The 22,276-nt window shown below is 56.6% G+C and overlaps 1 protein-coding gene across 3 annotated transcripts; it reads right to left on the bottom strand.

The window, feature by feature from the left end:
- Positions 1 to 887: 887 nt before the first annotated feature.
- Positions 888 to 22,276, bottom strand: PICK1 (protein interacting with PRKCA 1). 3 transcript variants are annotated; one of them, XM_023257708.2, is made up of 13 exons: positions 22,141 to 22,276; positions 21,733 to 21,830; positions 20,925 to 21,036; positions 10,709 to 10,837; positions 9,158 to 9,224; positions 7,937 to 8,026; positions 5,990 to 6,043; positions 5,423 to 5,485; positions 4,509 to 4,642; positions 4,044 to 4,136; positions 3,159 to 3,209; positions 2,183 to 2,327; positions 888 to 1,718 (listed from the first exon to the last, which is right to left on the bottom strand). In XM_023257708.2, exons 2-13 carry the CDS (start codon positions 21,771 to 21,773, stop codon positions 1,444 to 1,446), a joined length of 1,254 nt encoding a protein of 417 aa, XP_023113476.1. In that variant the 5' UTR covers positions 21,774 to 21,830; positions 22,141 to 22,276; the 3' UTR covers positions 888 to 1,443. The 3 variants fall into 3 exon arrangements, with proteins under 3 accessions (XP_023113476.1, XP_023113474.1, XP_023113475.1); XM_023257706.2 differs by having other exon boundaries at positions 22,088 to 22,227; XM_023257707.2 differs by lacking the exon at positions 22,141 to 22,276 and adding an exon at positions 21,990 to 22,135.

Raw genomic sequence — 22,276 nt, 5'->3', positions numbered from 1 at the left:
GGTCAGAGAGGAGCTCAGGGTTAGAGAGGCTGTGAGTGGAAGCCAGGTGGTTGGTTGCAGTCTGTGCCCTTGGCCTCCACACTGGCTGTTCCTTCAGAGAGGTGGTCTGGTCTGGCAGCTCCGGAGGACCTGCGTGGACTCCTAGCGACAGCCCGTCCCTCCCTCCACGCTTGACAGTCCCATTCGGGCTGTTGCCCGTGACCCGTGAACTCACAGCTAATAAGCAGAAAGCCATTCTCCCCCCCACCCCATGTTAGCCTCTGCCCACCCCCCCCCCCCCAGACTCTTCCCTTGTCGGGATGACCGTATAATTCAGTGTCCAAACAGGGACACTATTAGTTACACGGGACCGCAGGTACAGACTGATGCGCGGCTCACAGGACACACGGCCACCCTGCAAAGACACGGAGTACCAGGGTGGCTTTCTCCACTGCCCTTCTCCCATGGCCCTGGTAGAACAGGCACGGCCGGAGGGTGGGGGCACCCTTCGTTCTCTCCCCGACGTGGGGCCTCGGGGCCTCCTGAGTCAGTGTCTGTCCTGCCCTTCCCCAAATAAAGGCTGGGCTGCTGGCCGGAAGCACTGACAGACCAAAGATACGGGAGGACAGGAAAGGCTCCCCAGAGCCTCGGGGACCCGACAGATTGAAGTCCAAAGCCCACCCTGTCCCTGTAACGCTGGGTGGCCCTGAGCAAGACACGTCTCTAGCCTCGGTTTCCCGTCTGTCAACGGGGACGGTAGTGCCAGTCACAGAGCTAGTGCGAGGAGTAAGTGACATATTCGAAGGGAACGTCCACAAATCTTGTCGCCCACCCTCCCCGGAGACCGGGGAGGCAGCAGGCGGGGCGTCGAGGGGAGGGGGGTCTGAGGCCACCGCGAAGAGCCCAGCTCCGTCTGGGTTCGTGTTTATTCGATACAGGCCCGGCGCCCAGCCCCTCCCCGGGGAAGCGGCTGAGCCGGGGGCACGAAATAAATAAAGGCCGCCGAGGTGTGAGTGTGGGCTGCGGTGGGGCCGCCCCGGGCGAGGTGCGGGTGTACGTGAGACGCTGGCCTCAACCTCGGCCGTCCACCCACGGCCCCCCAGCTCCGGCAGGCTCCAGGTGGGGACAGCGGCGCCGCCCAGGGGGGCGGGTCCTGGACTTCCTGCCACCTCCCACCACTCCTCCTTTCTGCCCCCTCTCTCCTTCCTAAGGCAGTTCCAGAGGCCAAGCTCTCCATCTGGCTGGGGAGGGAGGGGAGAGGGGGCCGGTGTCCGGGGCCGGGCCTTTTCCCGGACGGGGGCCCGGGCTCGCTGAGCTAGGACAGAGGAGCAGGGAGGCAGGCACCCCAAGCCGGCAGGGCCTTTAGGCTCCGCCCTGTCGGGCGGCGGCCCCGCCCCCGCTTCCAGGCGCTGTCCTCCCGCTCGCTCACCCTGCCCCCCCAGCTCCGCACCCCACGGGGGCAACTCAGGAGCCACACCAGCTCCCGCCCTGGTCCAGGGGCCCGGCGGCCCCTCGCGCATCCCTGGACGGCTCCCCAGCTGCCGTGTCCTCGTCGTCTTCGTCCTCCTCGTCCTCCCCGTCGGTGAACTCATCCTGGCTGAGGCCGTAGGCCAGCGTGGTGTGGGCCAGGTCCACCTCGATGGGGAAGACGTCGGCGTCGCGCAGCACCGCGTAGCAGTCGTTGTAGTACTGGGACATGGTGGATACGAAGCGCTGCAGCTGGAACACGATGTCCTGGACTGGGGAGGGAGGGCAAGCGGACGGGCGCCGGTGGAGAAGCCCCTCCAAGCCTGCCCGGGCACCCCCCTGCCCCTCCCCCCGGGCTTCCCGTCCGCGCCTCGCAGAGGCCTCGCGCCCTGGGAGCGGGCCAGGCCGGGTCTCCCAGCTCCCGCGTCAGGGAAAGGGGGAGCCGGGCCCGCACCCCACTGCGCCCCCAGGGCGTGGACCGGCCCCGCTCAGGCCAGACCCCAGGAAAGGGCTGCGTTTCTGCCAGGACTGTCCCTCTTGGGTCGGACCCAAAGCTCCGCCATGGCCTGGCCGTGGGACCTCACGTAAGTGCCTACCTGTCCAGGCCGCGGTCTTCCCAGCTCTGAGACGGGGAGAAGCCGGTAGCCCCGCCCCCCCGCCCCCACCCCGGAGGGCGGTACAGGGCTGGGGCGGGGCATGCCCCCCGAGGCCCCCAGCGCCCACCTACGCCCCTCACCGTGCTTCTGGTCCAGCAACTCCACCTTCTCCAGCACGTCTTTGCGCATCTGGGAGAAGCGGGCACGCGCCTCCTGGCGACAGCGCAGGATCAGGCGGTACTCGTAGTTGCCAGTGCTCACGCGGTACAGGGGCTCCCCCAGGGCCTGGGGCAGGGAGGTGACCGTCAGGGACCTGGCAGGGGGCGGGCGGAGCCTGCTCTGGGGCAGATGGGGGGGCAGGAAGGCTGCAGAGCCCAGCCGCCAGCTCACTCCCCTGCACACAGGGCACTCGTCAAAGCTACCACTTCTGAGGACGCCAGGGATGGCCAGAAGCACCTGCTCATACCTTTGGGGGTGGGGGTGGGGGACAAAAAACCAAACCCTCGCCACATTAAATAACGAACATCTAGTCCTAGGGTGGATCCTGCCATCAAAAATATGAAAAATTTAGGGGCGCCTGGGTGGCTCAGTCAGTTAGGCAGCTGACTTCGGCTCAGGTCAGGATCTCGCGGTCCGTGAGTTCGAGCCCCGCGTCGGGCTCTATGCTGACAGCTCAGAGCCCGGAGCCTGTTTTGGATTCTGTGTCTCCCTCTCTCTCTGACCCTCCCCCGTTCATGCTCTGTCTCTCCCTGTCTCAAAAATAAATAAAAATTTAAAAAGTTAAAAAAAAATGAAAAAAAAAAAGAAAAATGTAGATCAAAAACGCCTCTTGGGAGGGAGGAGTCAGTTTTTCCCCGCAAGAGCCTCACAGGGCCCAGAGGGGCTGGTTTCGGGGGCGGGGGGGGTCCTACGGCAAGCTGGCCAGGGTTGGGGCGCAGAGCCCCACAGCTCCAGAGACAAAAGCCCGGCCAGACCCCAAGCCTCTCCCAGGTAGGCCTGACCCCCCCCGCGGTGCCCCTGGCAGACCCAGGACATTCTTGGGCCTGGGAGACAAGCAGGGGTGCGTACAGCCCCCTTTCCCACACCAGGGCCGCCCGACAGCCCCTGAGGACTCACGATGCAGCTGTACTCCTCGTCGTCCATCTCCTTCACCTTCAGGCAGTAGGACTGTGTGGGACGGGCGAGGCCACGATGTCAGGGCGGCGGCACCTTCGGGCTGGCCACCCTGTGCCCCACTTCCTCCCACGCCACAGAACCCCTACGCCCCCCCCAAGGAGCAGCCACGCCAGGCCTCCTGGGCCCTGCGCATCCTCAACGAGGATAGGCTGAGACATGTCGGGGGCAGGCTGGCACCTCACTCAGACCGGCCCTTGCTCGGGGAGGCCCGGGGCGAGGTGCACGCGGGAGCATGCGGGAGCGAGCACGCATCCGGGAGGCTGGCAAGGGCCTGAGAAAACAGCCCAGCGTTTACTAAACTCAAGATGCTCTGGGAAAAAAGGGATTCCGTGGTCAAAAGAGCGTGGGAAGGCCCTTGAAGACTCATGCTACACATAGGCCTGTCAAAGGCTCTGAGAAGTCCTGCAGCAAAGGAACCTTGGCTTGCTTCACGGAGCATTTTCCCTCAACTCCTTTGACCATGAGAATTATTATGTAAACATAAAACTCAATAATGTCCCTTGGCACCTACTTTATAACCACTGACCCACTGGTAAAAGTGACCCCAAAATCCCAAGAGGTCAGAGTGGTCCAGAATAAGCCCTCTGCCTACCCCAGGCTCCCAGCCTCCCAGAGTCTCCTCTCAGCAGCTGGGGCCAGTGTCCAGGCTGCTGCCCAATTCCAGTACCTCCCAGGTCCCTGGTCCCACACCCTCAATCAGACACGACCGAGGCTGGCCCCATCCGGCTTGCCACCCTGTGGCCCACTAAGGGGCAAACCTCCAGGGGGGCTCTCTCCCCGTGGTACCAGACCCTTCCCTCCCCAGAGACTGGAGACTCCACTCACCAGGTACTCAAACTTGACGTCCAGGTACTTCTTGATGGTGAGGCGAGTGTCTGGGATGGCTTTGTTGAGATAGGTGTTCAGGTCTGTCAGCATCTGGAGGAGATGGAGGGGGCAGATGCTCAGTCCCCCAGGGGCAGGGGGCAGGCTGGCCAGCTGACAAAGCATGACACCGATCCTTCAATCCTTCTAGCGGACTCAGGCGTCAGAGCCAAAGGGCGCTCCCAGACGGCTCTGTCCACTGAAGGGCGAGAGGCCAGGCCAGGCCAAGGGCAGACTTAATGAGTGAGACGGTCAATGCCGAGTGAGGCCGGGGAGACAGAGTGCCTTACCCCCAGCCGGCCACGTCGGTGACCAAGCCGGACCCGCACCCCAGGGTTCCAACTCCAGTACGGGACCCTTTCTGCGTGCTGCGCTGCCCCCTCTCTACCCTCACAGGCTGACACACGCGTGCTCGACGTGACCTACCGGCTTGATGGTTTTCAGCAGCCGGATGCCGAACTTCTCGATGCTGCGGTGGGCGTCGGCAAACTTCACAAAAGCCTCGCTCGCAGCTGGCTGGGGCTCCCGCACCCCAATCACAGAGAACACGTCCCCAAAGGCTGCAGGACAAGTCTGCCCTGAAGGCTGCCCCTACTTGACCCCTTCGTGGAGGAGCCCGGGATTTGATGGGGAGAAGAAGCAGGGCAGGGGGACCCGGCAGGCTGAAGGCCAAGGTCCGCATGAAGTCTACAAACCCAGGCAGGTGGTTCTACGCCTGAAGCGAGTTGGGTCTGTACCCCCCTAAGGGAGCCGGAGCTATACCTGATGGAGTGGCCCTCGTTCCCCAGAGTGACCAGCGCATGAGGGAAGAAGGCTCGGTCAAGGTTGGAGAAGCCAGCGTTGCCTGACAGCGGAGAACCGGTCTGGGAGTCTGGATGCCTGGGTCCTAAGGCCAGCTCTGCCCTAAGGAGCTACGTGACTATTTCCTCTGTCTGGCCTTCATTTTCCCAACCGGAAACGGGGCTTCACTGCAACCGCCCTGCCCTGCCCAGCTAACAGCCTTGTAGGAAATGAGACCACAAGTAAAAAAGGCCCCGTACACAGTAAGGCAGTACAGGTAAGACTGGGCAGGGCCCAGACGAGAGCCTGGGCCCCCCCAGAAGACCGGCTGGTCCACACGGTCCCGACTGGCCTCCATTATTGCTATATCCCAGCATCTAGGCAAGGCCCGGCCCGGAAAGGGCCTGAGGTCAGGTGCTGTGGGGTCCGCCCGAGTGGGGGCGTGAGGAAGGTCCCGGGGAGGGGATCAGCCACACCCTCACCGTATGGGGAAGGACTGAGCTGACGAGGGAGTGAGGGGCCTTCCCGGGGCCACTTGGCAGGTTTGGGGGTGCCCTTACCCCGGTGGGTCTGTGACAGCTCATAAAAGGCCCGCAGGAGATTCTTGGCGTGTTCTGTCATTCCTGCGGAAGAAACCCAACCAGAGGGGAACGGGGGCACGTGGTGAGACCACAAGGCCCCCCCGGGACACGGCCTCCAACCCCCACCCCCGGGCCCTCACTGTTCCTGAGTTCGCTGGCTTTTCCCACAGTCACACTAGGGCCTGGGGTCGAAGGCTTAGCCCCCAGCGCCACCCGAGAGGAGCCGCCGTCAGACAGGGGAGCCAGGACTTGGCGGGGGCAGAAGGTGAACGAGGCCTTCTGTGGGCTTCATCTCCGGGAGACAGCGGGGCTTGGAGAGACTCTCGCCTTGTCTACGCGTGCCACCGCTCGACTTTTTGTGGATGCGTGTTACTTCCGTAGTCAGAAAAAGGAAGTGATGAGAGGCTTCTTTTTCTGAAGAGTTCCTAACGGCCGCAGGACCCTAAAGCTCTACCCCAGGGCGGAGCTATGCTGGGCACTTACCGCCCGGCCGGGAACACCTCCCTCCGGGCACACGGCCGGCGGCCAGAGCGTGTGCCCGCTCACCTTTATACAGCTCGGCGGTCCGCTCCAGCTCCTCCAGCCTCTTGACAAGCCCGTCTGCGGGGGTCAGAGGACAAGGTGAGGCCAGTGAGTCTCGGCGAGCGTGGGGCGAGGTGAGAGCCAGGGACGGCCTGAGCCAGGCCGGGGAGGGGAGAGGCAGCGCCCAGAGGAGAAGCAGAACTGGCACGGGCCGGGGTCCCAGGGGCGGGGGGGTCTGGCATCTCAGCCGGTCCCGGAAGTGTTTCGTAGCGACCCGGGCCACCCAAACCACGGGCGAGCAGGGGACAGGCAGGGCCGCCCCCGGGGCGGCTCCCGAGACGAGCTGTCCCCTGACGCCCCACGCAGGACGGGCACATCAGAGGGCCAGAAGGGCGACGGCCACGGAGGCACCAGCGCGAGTCACCAGTGAAAACCGGCTGGGCTCTCCCGGAGGCCCAACCCGTGGGTGGCTCCCCACCGCCAGCCAAAGGCGGGCCCTCTCGAGCAGTCAAGGCTCCCGTACGTCTAACACAAACCCTGCCGACAGCCAAGGAGGAAGGCAGGAGCCAGAGAGGAGCTGTTTTGACAACTCTCATGCAGGCACGGCGCAGCCCCTCCCGCAGAAGCCATCGCCATCACCATCACGACGGCTCAGAAGGTTCGGGCTCAGAAGGGAGAACCGTGTGGGGCAGGAAGGCCAATTTGGGAGGGGCCTGGAGGCAGACCTGGCACCGGACCTGGGTGGACATCTCCACCCACTTAACGGCCGTGTTTCTCAAGCACCTTCCGTGTGCCGGAGTCAGGAGCTCCAAGTCATGCCCTCGAGGCTCACGGTCCAGCAGAGGGGGCAGGAGGGGGGGCAACAAATGACCAGAGTAACCTTGAGGGCTGTTGAGTGACGGGAGGGGAGCAGAAGCGAGTCCGGGCAGAGACAGTGGCTGCGCGTCAGGGGGCGGGGAGGAGGGTGGGCCCTGGGGGAGGAGGGCATCTGGTTGGGGGCATTCAGGAGCTTGGCCACCGGCCGGCCCCCAGGCGCTGGCTCCCCGGAGCCCTGGCACCCGGCCAGCCTGGCAGGAAAGGAGCCACGTAAGGGCCGCGCTGTTGTTTTTAGCTGGGTCATGGGACATCATGACAGCTTCAATTTTAGAAACCCTATTTAAGGCTGGGGAAATTGCAAGGTTTGGGGGGAAAAACACAACAACCAGCTCTAATTTCGTCTCAACGCATGGTAACTACAGTAACCGGGATTTATAGACACCAAGAAGCTGAAAATAGCAGCTGCCACTTTTGTAGCCGTTTGGAACGGGCTCAGACCCCACCCCCACGTCCCAGCCAATGAGGCCCAGCTGAGCCTACCATATATATATAGGCATTTATATCCGCCCCCACATATATATACGGCAGAACTGCTATTTATAAATCCGGGCTGGGGCCGGTCGGAGCAGGACCAAGTGTTTTGCTGGCCACACACATGCGTGGGTGTGAACGTGCGTGTCCGTGGCTCCCCGCCCCCACCCCCAGTCCCGGGCAGAAACCACCAAGACGAGGGCAGCAGCGCCACCTTCTGGAGAAAGGTAGGCGCGACGTGGGCGGCCCAGGAGCAGGGAGCCGGGGCCACGCTGGAGAAGGGGGCACGCGGTGGCTGCCGCCAACGCTGTGACAGCAGCCGGGGGCAGTGGCGAAGGCGCCAGCTCGGGCTGCTGGAAAAGCACCTCCATACTGTGTGTTGCTCTCATCTGTGACCCGGGCCCGGGATCCCCACCGGGGTGTGGGGGCCATGGCCGCCTGGGCTGACAGCTGCGGGCGCTCTTGGGGAGGCAGAGAGGCCCATGGGCGAGTGGATGGTGACCGTCAGCCCCACAGGCAGCAGGACCCACGTCAGCAACGTGGGCAGCCAAGGCGCCCCTCTCTCCGGAAGCCTGGGCCTGAGACCTCGTCCCCGGGGCAGCTGGGTGGGAGGACAGGACTCACCATTGCACAGGATGGCCCGGCTCAGGCCCAGGGCGTCCGCGGTCCCCGAACTCATGTTCTCTACCAGCCGATGCTTTACCTTCTTCAACACTGGGACCAGGCGAGAAAGGGTCTCAGTGGACTCCGTGACAGGTAATCTACAGCAGGGCCCTCAGGCCATCCCTGCCCCAGCTCATCTCCCACTGCAAGCGACGGCAGGGGCTGAGGGGCCGCGCTGATGTTTAGTGCAGGGGTGAACGTGGAGTGGGGGGAGCCCCAGGAGGGCGTGCTGGGCCCCCTGCCCTATTCACTCCACAAGAGGGCAGCGTCGGGAGCTGGAAGGAGGTAAATGCATGTAATGCCAAGAGGCAAACCAGGGAGAGCCTCTTGTCCCTTCCGCATCTGGGAGCGGAGGTGCCCTCAACCACGAGTGGCCTCAGACCCCGGACTCAAGTATCGTATATGTGTTCGTATACTTAGTCCCTGGAAGGGGACCGGGATGGCACCACAGGGCTTTTCTAGGGAGAACCTTCAGGACAGACTTGACCTGCTCTTAGCCTCTTTCCTTTAAAAACAACAGGAGGTGGCTGCGGCCCTAGGGTGGAGGAAAGGCGTGCCGGGCTCCAGAGCCCAGAGATCTGCGTGTGCATTCACCCAGGGGACGCAGAGCCCTCTCTGGGCCTCAGGCCTTGATGCGGGATGAGGCGGCTGGTCCAGAGGACTTCAAAGCTGCTGTCCAGCCTGGAGTTTTGAAGTTACTACAGAGCCAAACCCAGCCCCCCTTGCAGGAGGCAACCTGTTCCGGGGAATGCCGTAGGAGGAAGGGCTGGCCTGCGACCCTCGGCCCGAGGCCTGAGGTCCAGTTCAGACCTCGAGCCCTCCTGGGAGTAGGGAGGCGGAAGAGGAGGCCAGGGCCGAGCAGGGGCGTGCGAGTGGTCATGGGGCACCACGCCTCATTGTGAGCCACCCTCCCTTTTGGAAGGGTGAGGGGCTGGCCTCTAAGGGGCCACCCTACGGCAGCAAGGTCCCAGAGGAGGTGGCCAGGGGAGAGGGCTGAAACACGGGGCAGAGCAAAATCAAGGACTGATTCTTGGGAGCCAGTGGCAGGCAGGAGAGCATCGTGGGTCCTCCCAGGCCCTCTGCACTGGCTTGGTCAAAAGCCACGTAGCTCCTGACACACTGTCATAAAGAGGCAGAGGAGGGGCCAGGCGCCTGTGGGGCCCCTGCTCTGGTCCAGCTTACCAATGTCCAGGGACATGCCCTGCTTGGGGTCCGCCTGCAGCTTGTTGTAGTGAATAGTCACCTCCCCCTGGAAAAGCAGGATAGGCGGAGTTCAGATGGAGTCTCCTGGGTCCCAGGCCCCTTCCCTGGGGAAAGCCTGTCCGCCCCCAAATCTGCAGTCACGAGAGAAATCCTGAGCCCTGGGAAGGACCCAGACCAACTATGGATTCTGCCATGCCAGGCCAAGGGCTGTGACACGGCCCTGCCTTAACCGGTTTATTTCCAGTCCCTCCTTGTCCTGCTATGTGCCAGGCCCCGGGGAACCAGCGGGGACAAGGGCAGACACAGTCCCTGCTGCCACAGAGCTGACGGCATGGCAGTCCCTGATGTCCCGTGCTCCAGCCGGATCAGGTGCCCCGCCTCCCCGACGCACGCCATGCTCCAAGCCTTCGCTACGCCATTTGCCCCACGTGGAGTGTCTTCTGCGCTCGAAGCCACCCCATCCTGAGGGGTCCCTCCATTCACTCAGCTAGTATGTCTGCATACTTTCTCTGTGCCCCGTGTTGGGGCTCTAAGGAGCAGGTGCAGGGCGGCCCCAACCTCCCAGGGACCGAGGCAGCAGGGAGGCTGATGCACATCGCATTCTACATCTGGAAGAGAAGTGCCCGGCTTCTCCTGAGAAGCCTTCCCTAACCACCACGGGCACTCTCATCCACGCAATCCTAAGACCCTTGAACTTGGGGCAGGGTCCATTCAAATGCAAAACAGAATTTCAAAAATGAGTCCTGAAGGGGAACCAAACTGGCCTGACGCCGTCAGAGTCGCGAGGATGCACGAGGCTCTCTCGGGCTGCGGCAGAGCCTGCCGGGGCCCCAGGACCGACAGCGGCTGGAGCAGCGGGAGTCAGACCTGGGCTCTGGTCCCGCCGTGTGACCAAAGCCAATCCCTTCCTCTCTCTGGGCACCAGTGAAATGGGGACGGTAGTCCCTGCCCGCACCCAAACACGGGAGCCGGGAGATCCTTGTGTCGATGTCAAGGCTGCGCACACACAACAGCTCTCGTCCTCGTGGGCACCATGGGGGGCTCAGAAGATGGGGGGGGGGCAGTCTGTGAGCCCAGGAGGACCCAGGGGTCCCTACAGGGATGAGGGGGGGGGCTTCTCTTTCCTCCTTCCCCTCCCAGGCCCAGCATGGCCCAACTGACATTTATCGAGGGTCTACTGACCCCGGCGGGATCACCTTGGACTTCCAGCTCCAGCTCCAGCCCTGAGAGGGGGACACGCTGGCTTGCCCTGAGGCCCTGGTTCCAGTCCGACAGCTCCCCCTGGGAGCTGAAGGGCAGGGGACTGAAAGGTGCCCACTCTCCCGCCAAGGCAGCGCCAGTCCTCGAGTAGGAGCGGTATTTACTGCCCACAGGTGGGGGCCACCGAGGGAGGCTGGAGTGTGGCCCAGACCCCGGCGCACCAAGGAGGTAGCCGAGAGAGGGCCCGTCTCCTCGCAGGCCCTCCGGGACCTGTGGCAGGCTGGGCGTCCCAGAAGGGTGCCTGTGTCCCCACCCCCGCGGCAGGCTTACCTTCACCTCCTGAATCATCTTCGCCACCTCCACCTTCGTTTTGCCTTTGATGGACCTGCCGTTGACGCCGGTGATCTCGTCACCAGCCGCCACGGTGCCGTCCAGGGCTGCCGGGGTGTTGTCAAACACCTGTGGGGGCAGGGTGGGGGAGGTGGGCAGAGCATCACGCTAAGAACACAGGGATTATTTCTTTTTCAATTTTTTTTTTTAGCGTTTATTTATTTTTGAGACAGAGAGAGAGAGACCGAGCGTGAACGGGGGAGGGGCAGAGAGAGAGAGGAAGACACAGAATCGGAAACGGGCTCCGGGCTCCGAGCGGTCAGCACAGAGCCCGACGCGGGGCTCGAACTCACGGACCGCGAGATCGTGACCTGAGCCGAAATCGGACGCTTAACCGACGGAGCCACCCAGGCGCCCCGGGGATTATTTTTTAAAAACTGATAAGGGAGACCGCACCGGCGAGAGGATCCACCTGTCCTTGGAAGCTGGACAGTGGGAAGCCAAGGGCCCGCAGAGGGGCTTTAGTAAGAGAGATCTAATCTTTGCTGGAAATTGCCAGAGGGTCGGGAAGCGGACCTCTGGAAACAGCCACAGGTGGGTAGGAGGCAAGGTGTAGAAAGTAGGGAACGGACTCCACTCTGGGCTCCCTCCCTGTCCACACAGCCGCCCACTCCCCCTTCTCTGGGCAAGATGGAGATGGGCTTCCCCAGAGAAGCTCCCGACTCAGGCCCAGGGACCGAGGGAGGTGGGAGTGAGGCACGAGTCTAGACAGATTCAGGTTTAGCGAGTCCCAAAGCCCTCTAGCCCCACTGGGGCCCCAGAATGCCAGCAGCCAGGCTTACTGCCCTTCCCCGAGGGAGACTGGAGGCCCCTGCCCTGAACGGCCCGTCGATGTAGACACCGGGAGATCCCCACACAGCTTGCCTGACGCCCGACCGCCCCACGGGAAGCCCACCCGACACGGCCTGCACACGGATCTTCATGGTAGTAGGTGCCTGTGATGGTTCACTCCTAATGTAAGGACGGGCACTTGAGAAAGGTGCCCCACATGAAAAATACTTAAACAGAAGAAAAGGAGCCATAGGAAGCAGCGACAAAGCAGAGGTAACAAAAACAAAAGGAAAACCATAATTAACATCTTCAAGGTGATTAGAAAAAGGAAACCAGGATGACGTAAAAGGATCGACTCGGAAATAGGAAAGATCTCTTAGCAGTGCAAAATCGAATTGAAATGTACAATGTCAAAGAAGCTACGGAAACCAAGCCGAGGAAACTGACAAACTGCACAGCCAGAAGAAAAGAGAAAGAAAAATAGAAGAAGGTCCATTTAGGAAGCCCAACACCAACCAAGAGGAGTCCCACAAGAGGAACAGAAACTAGAGGGCGGGATCTCATCAAAGAGCTAATACTCAAGACTCCCAGGGCAGAGAAAGACACGAGGCTCCCTGAGGAACACACCCTCTGAGGCTCCGGCACGACAGACAGAAAAAGGCCTGTGCCGAGAGCCATCGTCATGGCCCTTCAAGTTGCCAAGGACAAGAAGAAGTTCCCAAGAGTCTTGACATTTCAAGGACAGAACGCATTACAGATAAAGAGTCACAGATAAGAAAAGCATCAGACAGGGGCGCCTGGGTGGCTCAGTCGGTTGGGCGTCCGACTTCAGCTCAGGTCACGATCTCGCGGTCCGTGAGTTCGAGCCCCGCGTCGGGCTCTGGGCTGACGGCTCAGAGCCTGGAGCCTGCTTCCGATTCTGTGTGTCTCTCTCTCTCTGCCCCTCCCCTGTTCATGCTCTGTCTCTCTCTGTCTCAAAAATAAACTTTAACAAAAATTAAAAAAAAAGAAAAGCATCAGACATAACAACAGTGCTTGTGTCTAAAGATAATAAAATGCCATCGAATCTCTAAGTGAAAAATTATTTTCAAACTTGTCATTCTTTTTTTTTTTTTTTAACATTTATTTGTTATCGAGAGACAGAGAGAGACAGAGCGTGAGCAGGGGAGGGGCAGAGAGAGGGGGAGACACAGAATATGAAGCAGGCTCCAGGCTCTGAGCTGTCAGCACAGAGCCGGACACAGGGCTCAAACTCATAAACCGCGAGATCATGACCTGAGCCGAAGTCGGTCGCTTAACCGACTGAGCCACTCAGGCGCCCCTCAAACTTGTCCATTCTTGAATTTGATCTGGCCAAGCGTCAGATGAAAAGAAAATGAAAATCACAACAAAGACAGGATAATGGCATTTCCAGAGACACAAGCTCTCAAAATATTCACCTCCCCGGCAGCCTTTCTCAGAAAGCTACAGGAGGATGTGTTCCACCACGATCAGGAAGTAAGCCGAGGAAGGCGGCTCCTGTCCTGGGCAGCAAAGGAAAAAAAATCAACAAAACTCAAAGGCAACCAATGGAACGGGAGAAGATATTTGCAAGTGACCGATCGGATAAAGGGCTAGTATCCAAAATATATAAGGAACTTACAAAACTCGATACCCCAAAATCAAATAACCCAATTACCAAATTGGCAAAAGACATGAACAGACATTTCTCCAAAGAAGACATCCAGAGGACCGCCAGGCACATGAAAAGATGCTCAACATCACTCACCGTCAGAGAAATTCAAATCAAAAGCACAGTGAGATACCACCTCACGCCTGTCAGAGTGGCTAAAATCAACAACACGAGAAACAACAGGGGTTGGCGAGGACGTGGAGCAAAAGGAACCCCCTGGCACCGTTGGTGGGGATGCAAACTGGTGCAGCTGCTCTGCAAAACAGTGTGGAGGTTCCTCAAAGAGTTAAAAATAGAACCAGTTAAAAATAGAATCTGATGATCCAGCAATCGCACTGCTGAGTATTTACACAAAGAAAACAAAAACACTAACTCTTTCTTTTTCATGTTTATTTATTTTTTTGAGAGAGAGAGAGAGTGAACGGGGAAGAGGGGCAGAGAGAGGAGAGAGAATCCCAAGCAGGCTCCACGCACAGCACAGAGCCCGATGTGGGGCTCGATCTCACGAAACGCGAGATCACGAGCTGAGCTGATATCAAGAGTTGAACGCTGAACTGACTGAGTTACCCACTCACCCCACAAAAACACTAATTCACAGGGATACGTGCACCCCTATGTTTAGAGCAACATTATTTACAGTAGCCAAGATATGGAAGCAGCCTAACTTTCCATCGGCCAATAAATGGATAAAGAAGATGTGGTGTATAGAGACACAATATGCAAAGCCATAAAAAAGAAGGAAATCTTGCCATTTGCAAAGACATAGATGGATCTAGAGAGTATGAGGCTGAGCGAAATAAGTCAGAGAAAGACAAATGCCATATGCCTTCACTCATATGTGGAATTTAAGAAAAAAAACAAAAGTACAAATGGGAAAAGAGAGAGAGAGAGACAAAACAAGAAAAAGACTCTTACCCCACTAAAAAGGAGAACTACAGACCAATTTCCCTGATGAACACGGATGCAAAAATCCTCAACAAGATTATTAGCCAACCGGATCCAACACTACATTAAAAAAATTATTCACCACGACCAGGTGGGATTTAAACCTGGGATGCAGGGCTGGTTCAATATCCACAAAACAATTAACGTGATTCATCACATCAATAAAAGAAAGGACAAGAACCATATGATCCTCTCAATAGATGCAGAGAAAGCATTTGACAAAATACAGCGTCCTTTCTTGATAAAAAGCCTCAAGAAAGTAGGGATAGAAGGATCATACCTCGAGATCATAAAAGCCATATATGAACGACCCAACGCTAATATCATCCTCAAAGGGGAAAAACTGAGGGCTTCCTCCTAAGGTCAGGAATAAGACAGGGATGTCCACTCTTGCCACTGTTATTCAACATAGTCCTGGAAATCTTAGCTTCTGTAATCAGAAAACACAAAGAAATAAAAGGCATCCAAATCGGCCAGGAGGAGGTCAAACTTTCACTCTTTGCAGCGACATGATACTCTATATTGAAAACCCAAAAGATTCTGCCAAAAAACTGCTAGAACTGATTCATGAATTCAGCAAAGTTGCAGGATATACAATCAATGCACAGAAATCGGTTGCATTCCTAGACCCCAATAATGAAGCAACAGAAAGAGAAATCAAGGAATCGATCCCATTTACAGTTGCACCAAAACCCATAAAATACCTAGGAATAAATCTAACCAAAGAGGTGAAAAATCTATACACTGAAAACTATAGAAAGCTTATGAAAGAAATTGAAGACACAAAAAAATGGAAAAAGATTCCATGCTCCCGGATAGGAAGAACAAATATTGTTAGAATGTCGATACTACCCAAAGCAATCTACGTGTTCAATGCAATCCCTATCAAAATAACACCAGCATTCTTCACAGAGCCAGAACAAACAATCCTAAAATTTGTATGGCACCAGAAAAGACCCCAAATAGCCAAAGCAATCTCGAAAAAGAAAACCAAAGCAGGAGGCATCACAATCCGGACTTCAAGCTATACTACAAAGCTGTAATCATCAAGACAGTATGGTCCTGACACAAGAACAGACACTCAGATCGATGGAACAGAACAGAGAACCCAGAAATGGACCCACAAACGTGCGGCCAACTAATCTTTGACAAAGCAGGAAAGAATATCCAATGGAATAAAGACAGTCTCTTCAGCAAGTGGTGCTGGGAAAACTGGACAGCGACATGCAGAAGAATGAACCTGGACCACTTTCTTACACCATGCACGAAAATAAACTCAAAATGGATGAAAGACCAAAATGTAAGACAGGAAGCCATCAAACTCCTTGAGGAGAAAGCAGGCAAAAACCTCTTCGATCTTGGCCGCAGCAACTTCTTACTCAACACGTCTCCAGAGGCAAGGGAAACAAAAGCAAAAATGAACTACTGGGACCTCATCAAAATAAAAAGCTTCTGCACAGCGAAGGAAACAATCAGCAAAACTAAAAGGCAACCGACAGAATGGGAGTAGATACTTGCAAATGACCTATCGGATAAAGGGTTAGTATCCAAAATCTATAAAGAACTTATCAAACTCAACACCCAAAACCCAAATAATCCAGTGAAGACATGGGCAAAAGACACGAATAGACACTTCTCCAAAGAAGGCATCCAGATGGCCAACCGGCACATGAAAAAATGCTCCACATCACTCATCATCAGGGAAACACAAATCAAAACAATGGATACCACCTCACACCCGTCAGAACGGCTAACATCAACAACTCAGGCAACAACAGACGTTGGCGAGGATGCGGAGAAAGAGGATCTCTTTTGCATTGTTGGTGGCAATGCAAACTGGTGCAGCCACTCTGGAAAACAGTATGGAGGTTCCTCAAAAAATTAAAAATAGAACTACCCTACGACCCAGCAATTGCACGACTAGGCATTTATCCACGGGATACAGGGGTGCTGTTTCGAAGGGACACATGCACCCTCATGTCTACAGCAGCCCTATCAACAATCGCCAAAGTATGGAAAGAGCCCAAAAGTCCATCGACGGACGAATGGATAAAGATGTGGTATAGATATACAATGGAGCATTACTCAGCAATCAAAAAGAATGAAATCTTGCCATTCGCAACTACGTGGCTGGAAGCGGAGGGTATTATGCGAAGCGAAATTAGTCAGAGAAAGACAAACATCCTATGACTTCACTCCTATGAGGACTTTAAGAGACAAAACAGATGCACATAAGGGAAGGGAAGCAAAAATAATGGAAAAACAGGGAGGGGGACAACACGGAAGAGACTCTTAAATATGGAGAACAGACTGAGGGTTGTGGGAGGGGCTGTGGGAGGGGGGGAGGGGCTACAGGGGGAAGGGGCACTAAGGAATCGACTCCTGAATTCATTGTTGCCATACGCGAACGAATATATAGCCACTAACATATTTGGATGTAAATTCATTTGGATGTAAATTTTTTTTTTAATTATAAAAAAAAAAAAAAAGAGAGATGTTCAACCGACCGAGCCAAAAAAAAAAAAAAAGAAAAGAAAAGAGAAAGAAACAGACTCTTAACTACAGAGAACACACTGATGGTCACTGGTGGGGCAGATGGGTCAGACATGGGGACGAGGGAGGGCACTTGCCGTTTTGGGCACCGGGTGAGGCGTGGAGGTGCCGTGTCACTACATTGTACGCCTGCAACAAGCCTTACACCGCATGTTAACTAACTGCAATTAAAATAAACACTTTAGGGGGCGCCTGGGTGGCTCAGTCGGTTGAGCGGCCGACTTCGGCTCAGGTCATGATCTCGCGGTCCGTGAGTTCGAGCCCCGCGTCGGGCTCTGGGCTGCCAGCCCGGAGCCTGGAGCCTACTTCCGATTCTGTGTCTCCCTCTCCTTCTGACCCTCCCCCGTTCATGCTCTGTCTCTCTCTGTCTCAGAAATAAATCAACATTAAAAAAAATTAAAATAAACACTTTAGGGGCGCCTGGCTGGCTCTGTCGGAGGAGCAAACAACTCGCGATCTCGCGGTTGCGCGTTTGGCCCCATGCCGGGTGTGGAGACTGCTTAAATAAATGAACTTCGAAATAAACACATAAAATAAAATAAAGACTTTAGAAAAGAACGGGGGCTCCTGGAGGCGGGGGAGTCCAACACAGGGGAGGGAAGGGGAGGGTCAGCGAGGACCGGCTGCAGCGCAGGTGGGGGGAACAGAAAGACGATGGGCAAAGTCCGCCTTGAGGAAAGGGCCCTGAATATGCGAGGAGAGTGCGAAGGGAGAAAACCCAGGAAATGACTTCATTTTTTAATTTTTTTTAAGTTTATTTATTTTGAGACGGAGAGAGCATGAGCGGGGGAGGGGCGGAGGGAGAGGGAGAGAGAGAATCCCAAGCTGGCTCTGAGCTGTCAGCACGAGGGCTCGAACTCACAAACCATGAGATCCCAACCTGAGCTGAAATCAAGAGTGGGGCGCTGAACCGACCGAGCCACCCAGGTGCCCCCCAAGAAACGACTTCAAAAAAGAAAACTGAGTTAAGAATGGAGACAGAGGTTCCTCAAAAAGTTAAACACAGAGGCACCGGGGGGCCCAGCAATGCCGCTGCCACTCCCAGGTACGCACCCCCTAAAAAGGAAAGCGCGTGTCCCCACAGAAACTGCGCGTGCATGTTTGCGGTGGTGTCGTTCGTAACAGCCGGAAGGTGCAGACAACCCAAATGTCCACCAAACGGGGAAACAAATTGTGGGGTATCCACAAAACGGAAGATTAGCCGTGAAAAGAATGAATTACTGAAATATGCCTCAGCTTGACTGAAATTCAAAAACATTACGTTACGTGAAAGAAGCAACATACGAAAGGTGACATGTGCAGATTCTTTTTATATAAAATATCCAGAAAAAAACAAGCTCTATAATAACCCGATGACCAACCAATCGAAAATAACCGGCACGCGGGGTGCCTGGGTAGCTCAGCTAGTTAAGCGTCAGCGTCCTGATTTCAGCTCGGGTCACGATCTCGTGGTTCGTGAGATCCAGCCCCGCGTCGGGCTCTGCACTGACAGCCCAGGGCCTGTTCGGGATTCCCTCTCCCCCTCTCTCTGCCCCCCCCCACCCCACCCCACTAACGCTTGCTCTTTCTCAAAATAAATAAATAAACTGTAAAAAATTAAATAAAATAAAATAACCAGCACAGACGCTAATTTGTGCGTCTGCGTCTGGGCAGAGCCCAGTGTAGGGCTTGAACTCGTGAACCGCGAGATCGTGACCCGAGCCGAAATCCAGAGCTGGCCGCTGAACTGACTGAGCCATCCAGACGCCCCTTAAATAATCTTTTTAATTTTTTTTTTCAACGTCTATTTATTTTTGCGACAGAGAGAGACAGAGCATGAACGGCGGAGGGGCAGAGAGAGAGGGAGACACAGAATCGGAAACAGGCTCCAGGCTCCGAGCTGTCAGCCCAGAGCCCGACGCGGGGCTCGAACTCCCGGACCGCGAGATCGCGACCTGGCTGAAGTCGGATGCTTCACCAACTGCGCCACCCAGGCGCCCCAAATAATCTTTTTAAAAAGGACAACCACGGAGGATCCCTAAGCTCAGTATGCCGAACAGCGCGTTCCCGTTCTCCTACAACACGAGCTAGGGAGGACGGGCTCTATATTTTCTTCGCATCCCGATCCCTAGCGCCCACCCTGGAGCCAGGCCCGCCGCGCTGACGGTGGTGACAGTGGGTTCGCAGAAACTGCAAAATCACTATGCTGGGGTGGGGGTGGGGGGGTGGGGGTGGGGTGAGAGAAAGCAGAGTGGTTCTGGAAGACAGCTAACGTGCCCGTCCACCGGACTGGGAAAAGGTGACAGATATTTACAAGTGACAGACCAAGAAGTAACAAGATAAGCATCTAAGTGAGAAAAATGGAAACGCACCGGAAGAAACAGCTACAAGGGAGGATAAAGTGGTGCTGCTGCCGGATGGGGTGGGGGAAGGGCGGATGGGGGTGGGGGAAGGGTGGTAAGAAGGGGTGGAACAGGTGGGCTGTTATTTGACACAGGCCTTCTGGGGCTCTTGACTTGTCCAGAGCAAATCGGGTAAGCTTTGATAAAAATACAAGTCAATTTCTGTTGAGAGTGGGGGGGCGGGGGCACAAGTGAGCAAGGGGCAGAGAGAGACAGACAGACAGACAGACAGAGAAGCAGGTCTCACCCAAAGTGGGGTTTGCGTTTTTGTTGGTTTTTGTTTTTTTTTTTTACCTGCAGTGGGGGCTCACGTTCACCCGATGTAGGACTCGAACTCACAAACCCTGAGATCACGACCTGAACTGAAGTCAGATGCTCAACGACTGAGCCACGCAGGCACCCAACACAATTCGATTTTTTTTTAAATTTTTTTTTCAACGTTTTATTTTATTTTTGGGACAGAGAGAGACAGAGCATGAACGGGGGAGGGGCAGAGAGAGAGGGAGACACAGAATCGGAAACAGGCTCCAGGCTCTGAGCCATCAGCCCAGAGCCCGACGCGGGGCTCGAACTCACGGACCGCGAGATCGTGACCTGGCTGAAGTCGGACGCTTAACTGACTGCGCCACCCAGGAGCCCCCACAATTCGATTTTAAAAAAAACCAAATTCTATGAGTATATAATCCCAGTTTCTTTTAAGCAAATCTGACTCCAAACAGGTGAGGAGGGGGAGGGGGCAGCGGCCCAAAAGGCACATAGCAAGGAGGCCAGGCCTGGGCTAGGCCTCCCTAACACCTCCTGGGTCACAGGAGACCAAACTGCTTGTGAAGGCAGCACCCTGAGCCTGAGCAGGCCGGGCCAGATCCCGGGAATCTCCGTCTCCAAGGCCCAGAAGCCACTCTTTCAAGATCCTGGGAGACTAGTCTCCCATCTGCCATCAATGACTACCTAGCAGAGAAAGTTAGATCAGGGTAGAAGCCAGGTCAAGTTTACGTCTGAGGTGGCAAGTTTCCTTCCGAGGCTACCGAGAAACCAGTCACTCCTGACCAGCCACGGGGTAAAGAAAACTGTCCCCACTCCCGAGTCACGGCTGACAGAGTATCACCAGGGCAGTCTCTTTGACAAGAACCACGAAATTGTTCAGCACCTCCGGGAGATCGTCTGGGAAAACGAACGGCCGCCATAAACATAGTAACAGCTACTACTTCATGAGTGTTTACTGGATGCCAGGCACTGTTTGGGGCATTCTGTTTAACCGCCACCGTGACCTTCACATGTTACACCATCACCTTCCAGGTGAGGAAACTGAGGCCCAGAGAGCTTAAGTAACTGGCTGCTAAGCAGAGAAGGTGACACTTGAACTCAGACCGTTATTTACTTCACGGACTTGCACACTCCCCCCTACACTCGACTTGCACCAGGACGCGGGGCGGACTCGGTTCCGTGGATTCATGAGAGGCATTTTTACCGAAGGTCGACCCCGCACCAGGAACGCCACTGGGTGCTGACTGCGGTAACAAAGCAAACTCGGCTCCCGTCCTCACCGCGCGGAGTCTGGGAAGCGGCTAGATAGAGAACGACTAACGGGCAAACCCGTGATTAGAGACGGTGACAAGGGCTGAGAAGGAAAAGAACACGCTGAAATGACAAGAAAACCAGGGCACGCCGGCTGGAGGGGGAGGGGTCAGGAAGGCCTCTCTGAGGAGGTCAGACCTCAGCGACGGGGAGCCATCAGCTCTGCAGAGTGAAGGATGAACCTGCCCTGGTCATGCCCCAGTAGGGAGGTGGCTCGCCCCTTCCAGGACCTCACCCCCACCTCCAAGGCAGCCAGTACCTGGACGATGTAGAGGCAGGGACAGTACTGGGCCCCTCCTCCTATGCTGATCCCGATCAGGTTCTGAGCATCCTTCTGGAGGGTCACCTTCCCAGGCACAGTAGGGATTCCGCTAGAAAGAAAAGACATGAGACTGCTTTCCCGGAGGAGGGATGACCGAGGGCACAGGGAAGGCTCCTGTTAAACTATCCGTCACCCATCTCTCAATCGCTCTGCTCAATTACCTCTCAGCTTTCACTACAAGGTTGGGCTTATTTATGTGTTGTGGAAAAATATTTGCCTTCGCTCACTTCCTCGTTCAGCAAACGTTGGCTAACAACCTATTGACGTCGAACACCGTACGAAGCACTAAGGACACGGGCAGCGGAGTGATGGGGAATACATTTTGGTAAGGAGGCGAACAATTTTTAAAAATCTGTCCCACTCATCATCTGTGCCGGGGAGCAAGCTACGTTTGCGAGATTCCTGTTCACCTTCAAAACCTGGCTCAGTGGCCACCTCTTTTCGAAGTCTTCCCTGAACATCCCAGCAAAAGCCCTGGCCCATCTGATCTCTCCTTGTCGCCAGGCCATTCTCCGTTAGTGCCCATGTGGCCCTGGAATATCATCTGCTAATGTGTCCACAGCCCCCTACAGAGGGTGAGCTCCTGTTAGGGCAGGGTCCATTTCTGCTACAGGACAAGACCCAATCCCCCCCCACCCCCACCCCGGGTCTGAGAGGCAAGGGTCTCTGGACCTGGGAAGTCTGGGGATCTGGAGGCCCTTGGGGCTCGTGCATCCCTGGGACTTGAAGGGAACAAAATACTCACAGTTTGTCCTCCTCGATGTCATAATCCAAGTCTGCAAACATGGTTCCGAGAGTTGAGGGGGGCTGGCTAAGTGCCCAGCTCGGCAGAGGAATGGGGAACTGGATCAGGGAGAGAAAAGAGCGTAGGGTTTAGGGACCCGCAGTGCCCAGATGTCAACCTCCACCGCGGCGATCCGGGAGAGCCGGACCCTCCCCCTTCCCTCTGGCCGGTGGGGGGAGTCCCCGGGGTTTGGGGGCGGGAAGGTAAAGGGTTCTTACTAGGTACAGGGGGGAAGTCCAGGCCAGGGCGGTGGACTCAGACCCCAGAGGCCGCCCCACGGGTCTCCAGGCCCTTGGGAACTACCGCGGTCGCTCACCGGAAGCGTCAGTCCCTCCGCCGGGTCCAGGCCAGGCTGGCACCTGAACCCACCTGCCGTTCCACCTGTCTGCGGCCGCGACTGTCGCGTCACTTCCGGCGAGACGCGGAAGTCCCGCCTTCTCCGCCACCCGGGTATCTGCCCCGATCCCTGCAGACAAGCCTTCCTCCCTGGCTCCCTGGGCTCCGA

This window comes from Felis catus, chromosome B4, assembly GCF_018350175.1.
Source record: "Felis catus isolate Fca126 chromosome B4, F.catus_Fca126_mat1.0, whole genome shotgun sequence".
Classification (NCBI taxonomy): Eukaryota; Metazoa; Chordata; class Mammalia; order Carnivora; family Felidae; genus Felis; species Felis catus.
This window is presented reverse-complemented; position numbering and strand designations above follow the sequence as displayed.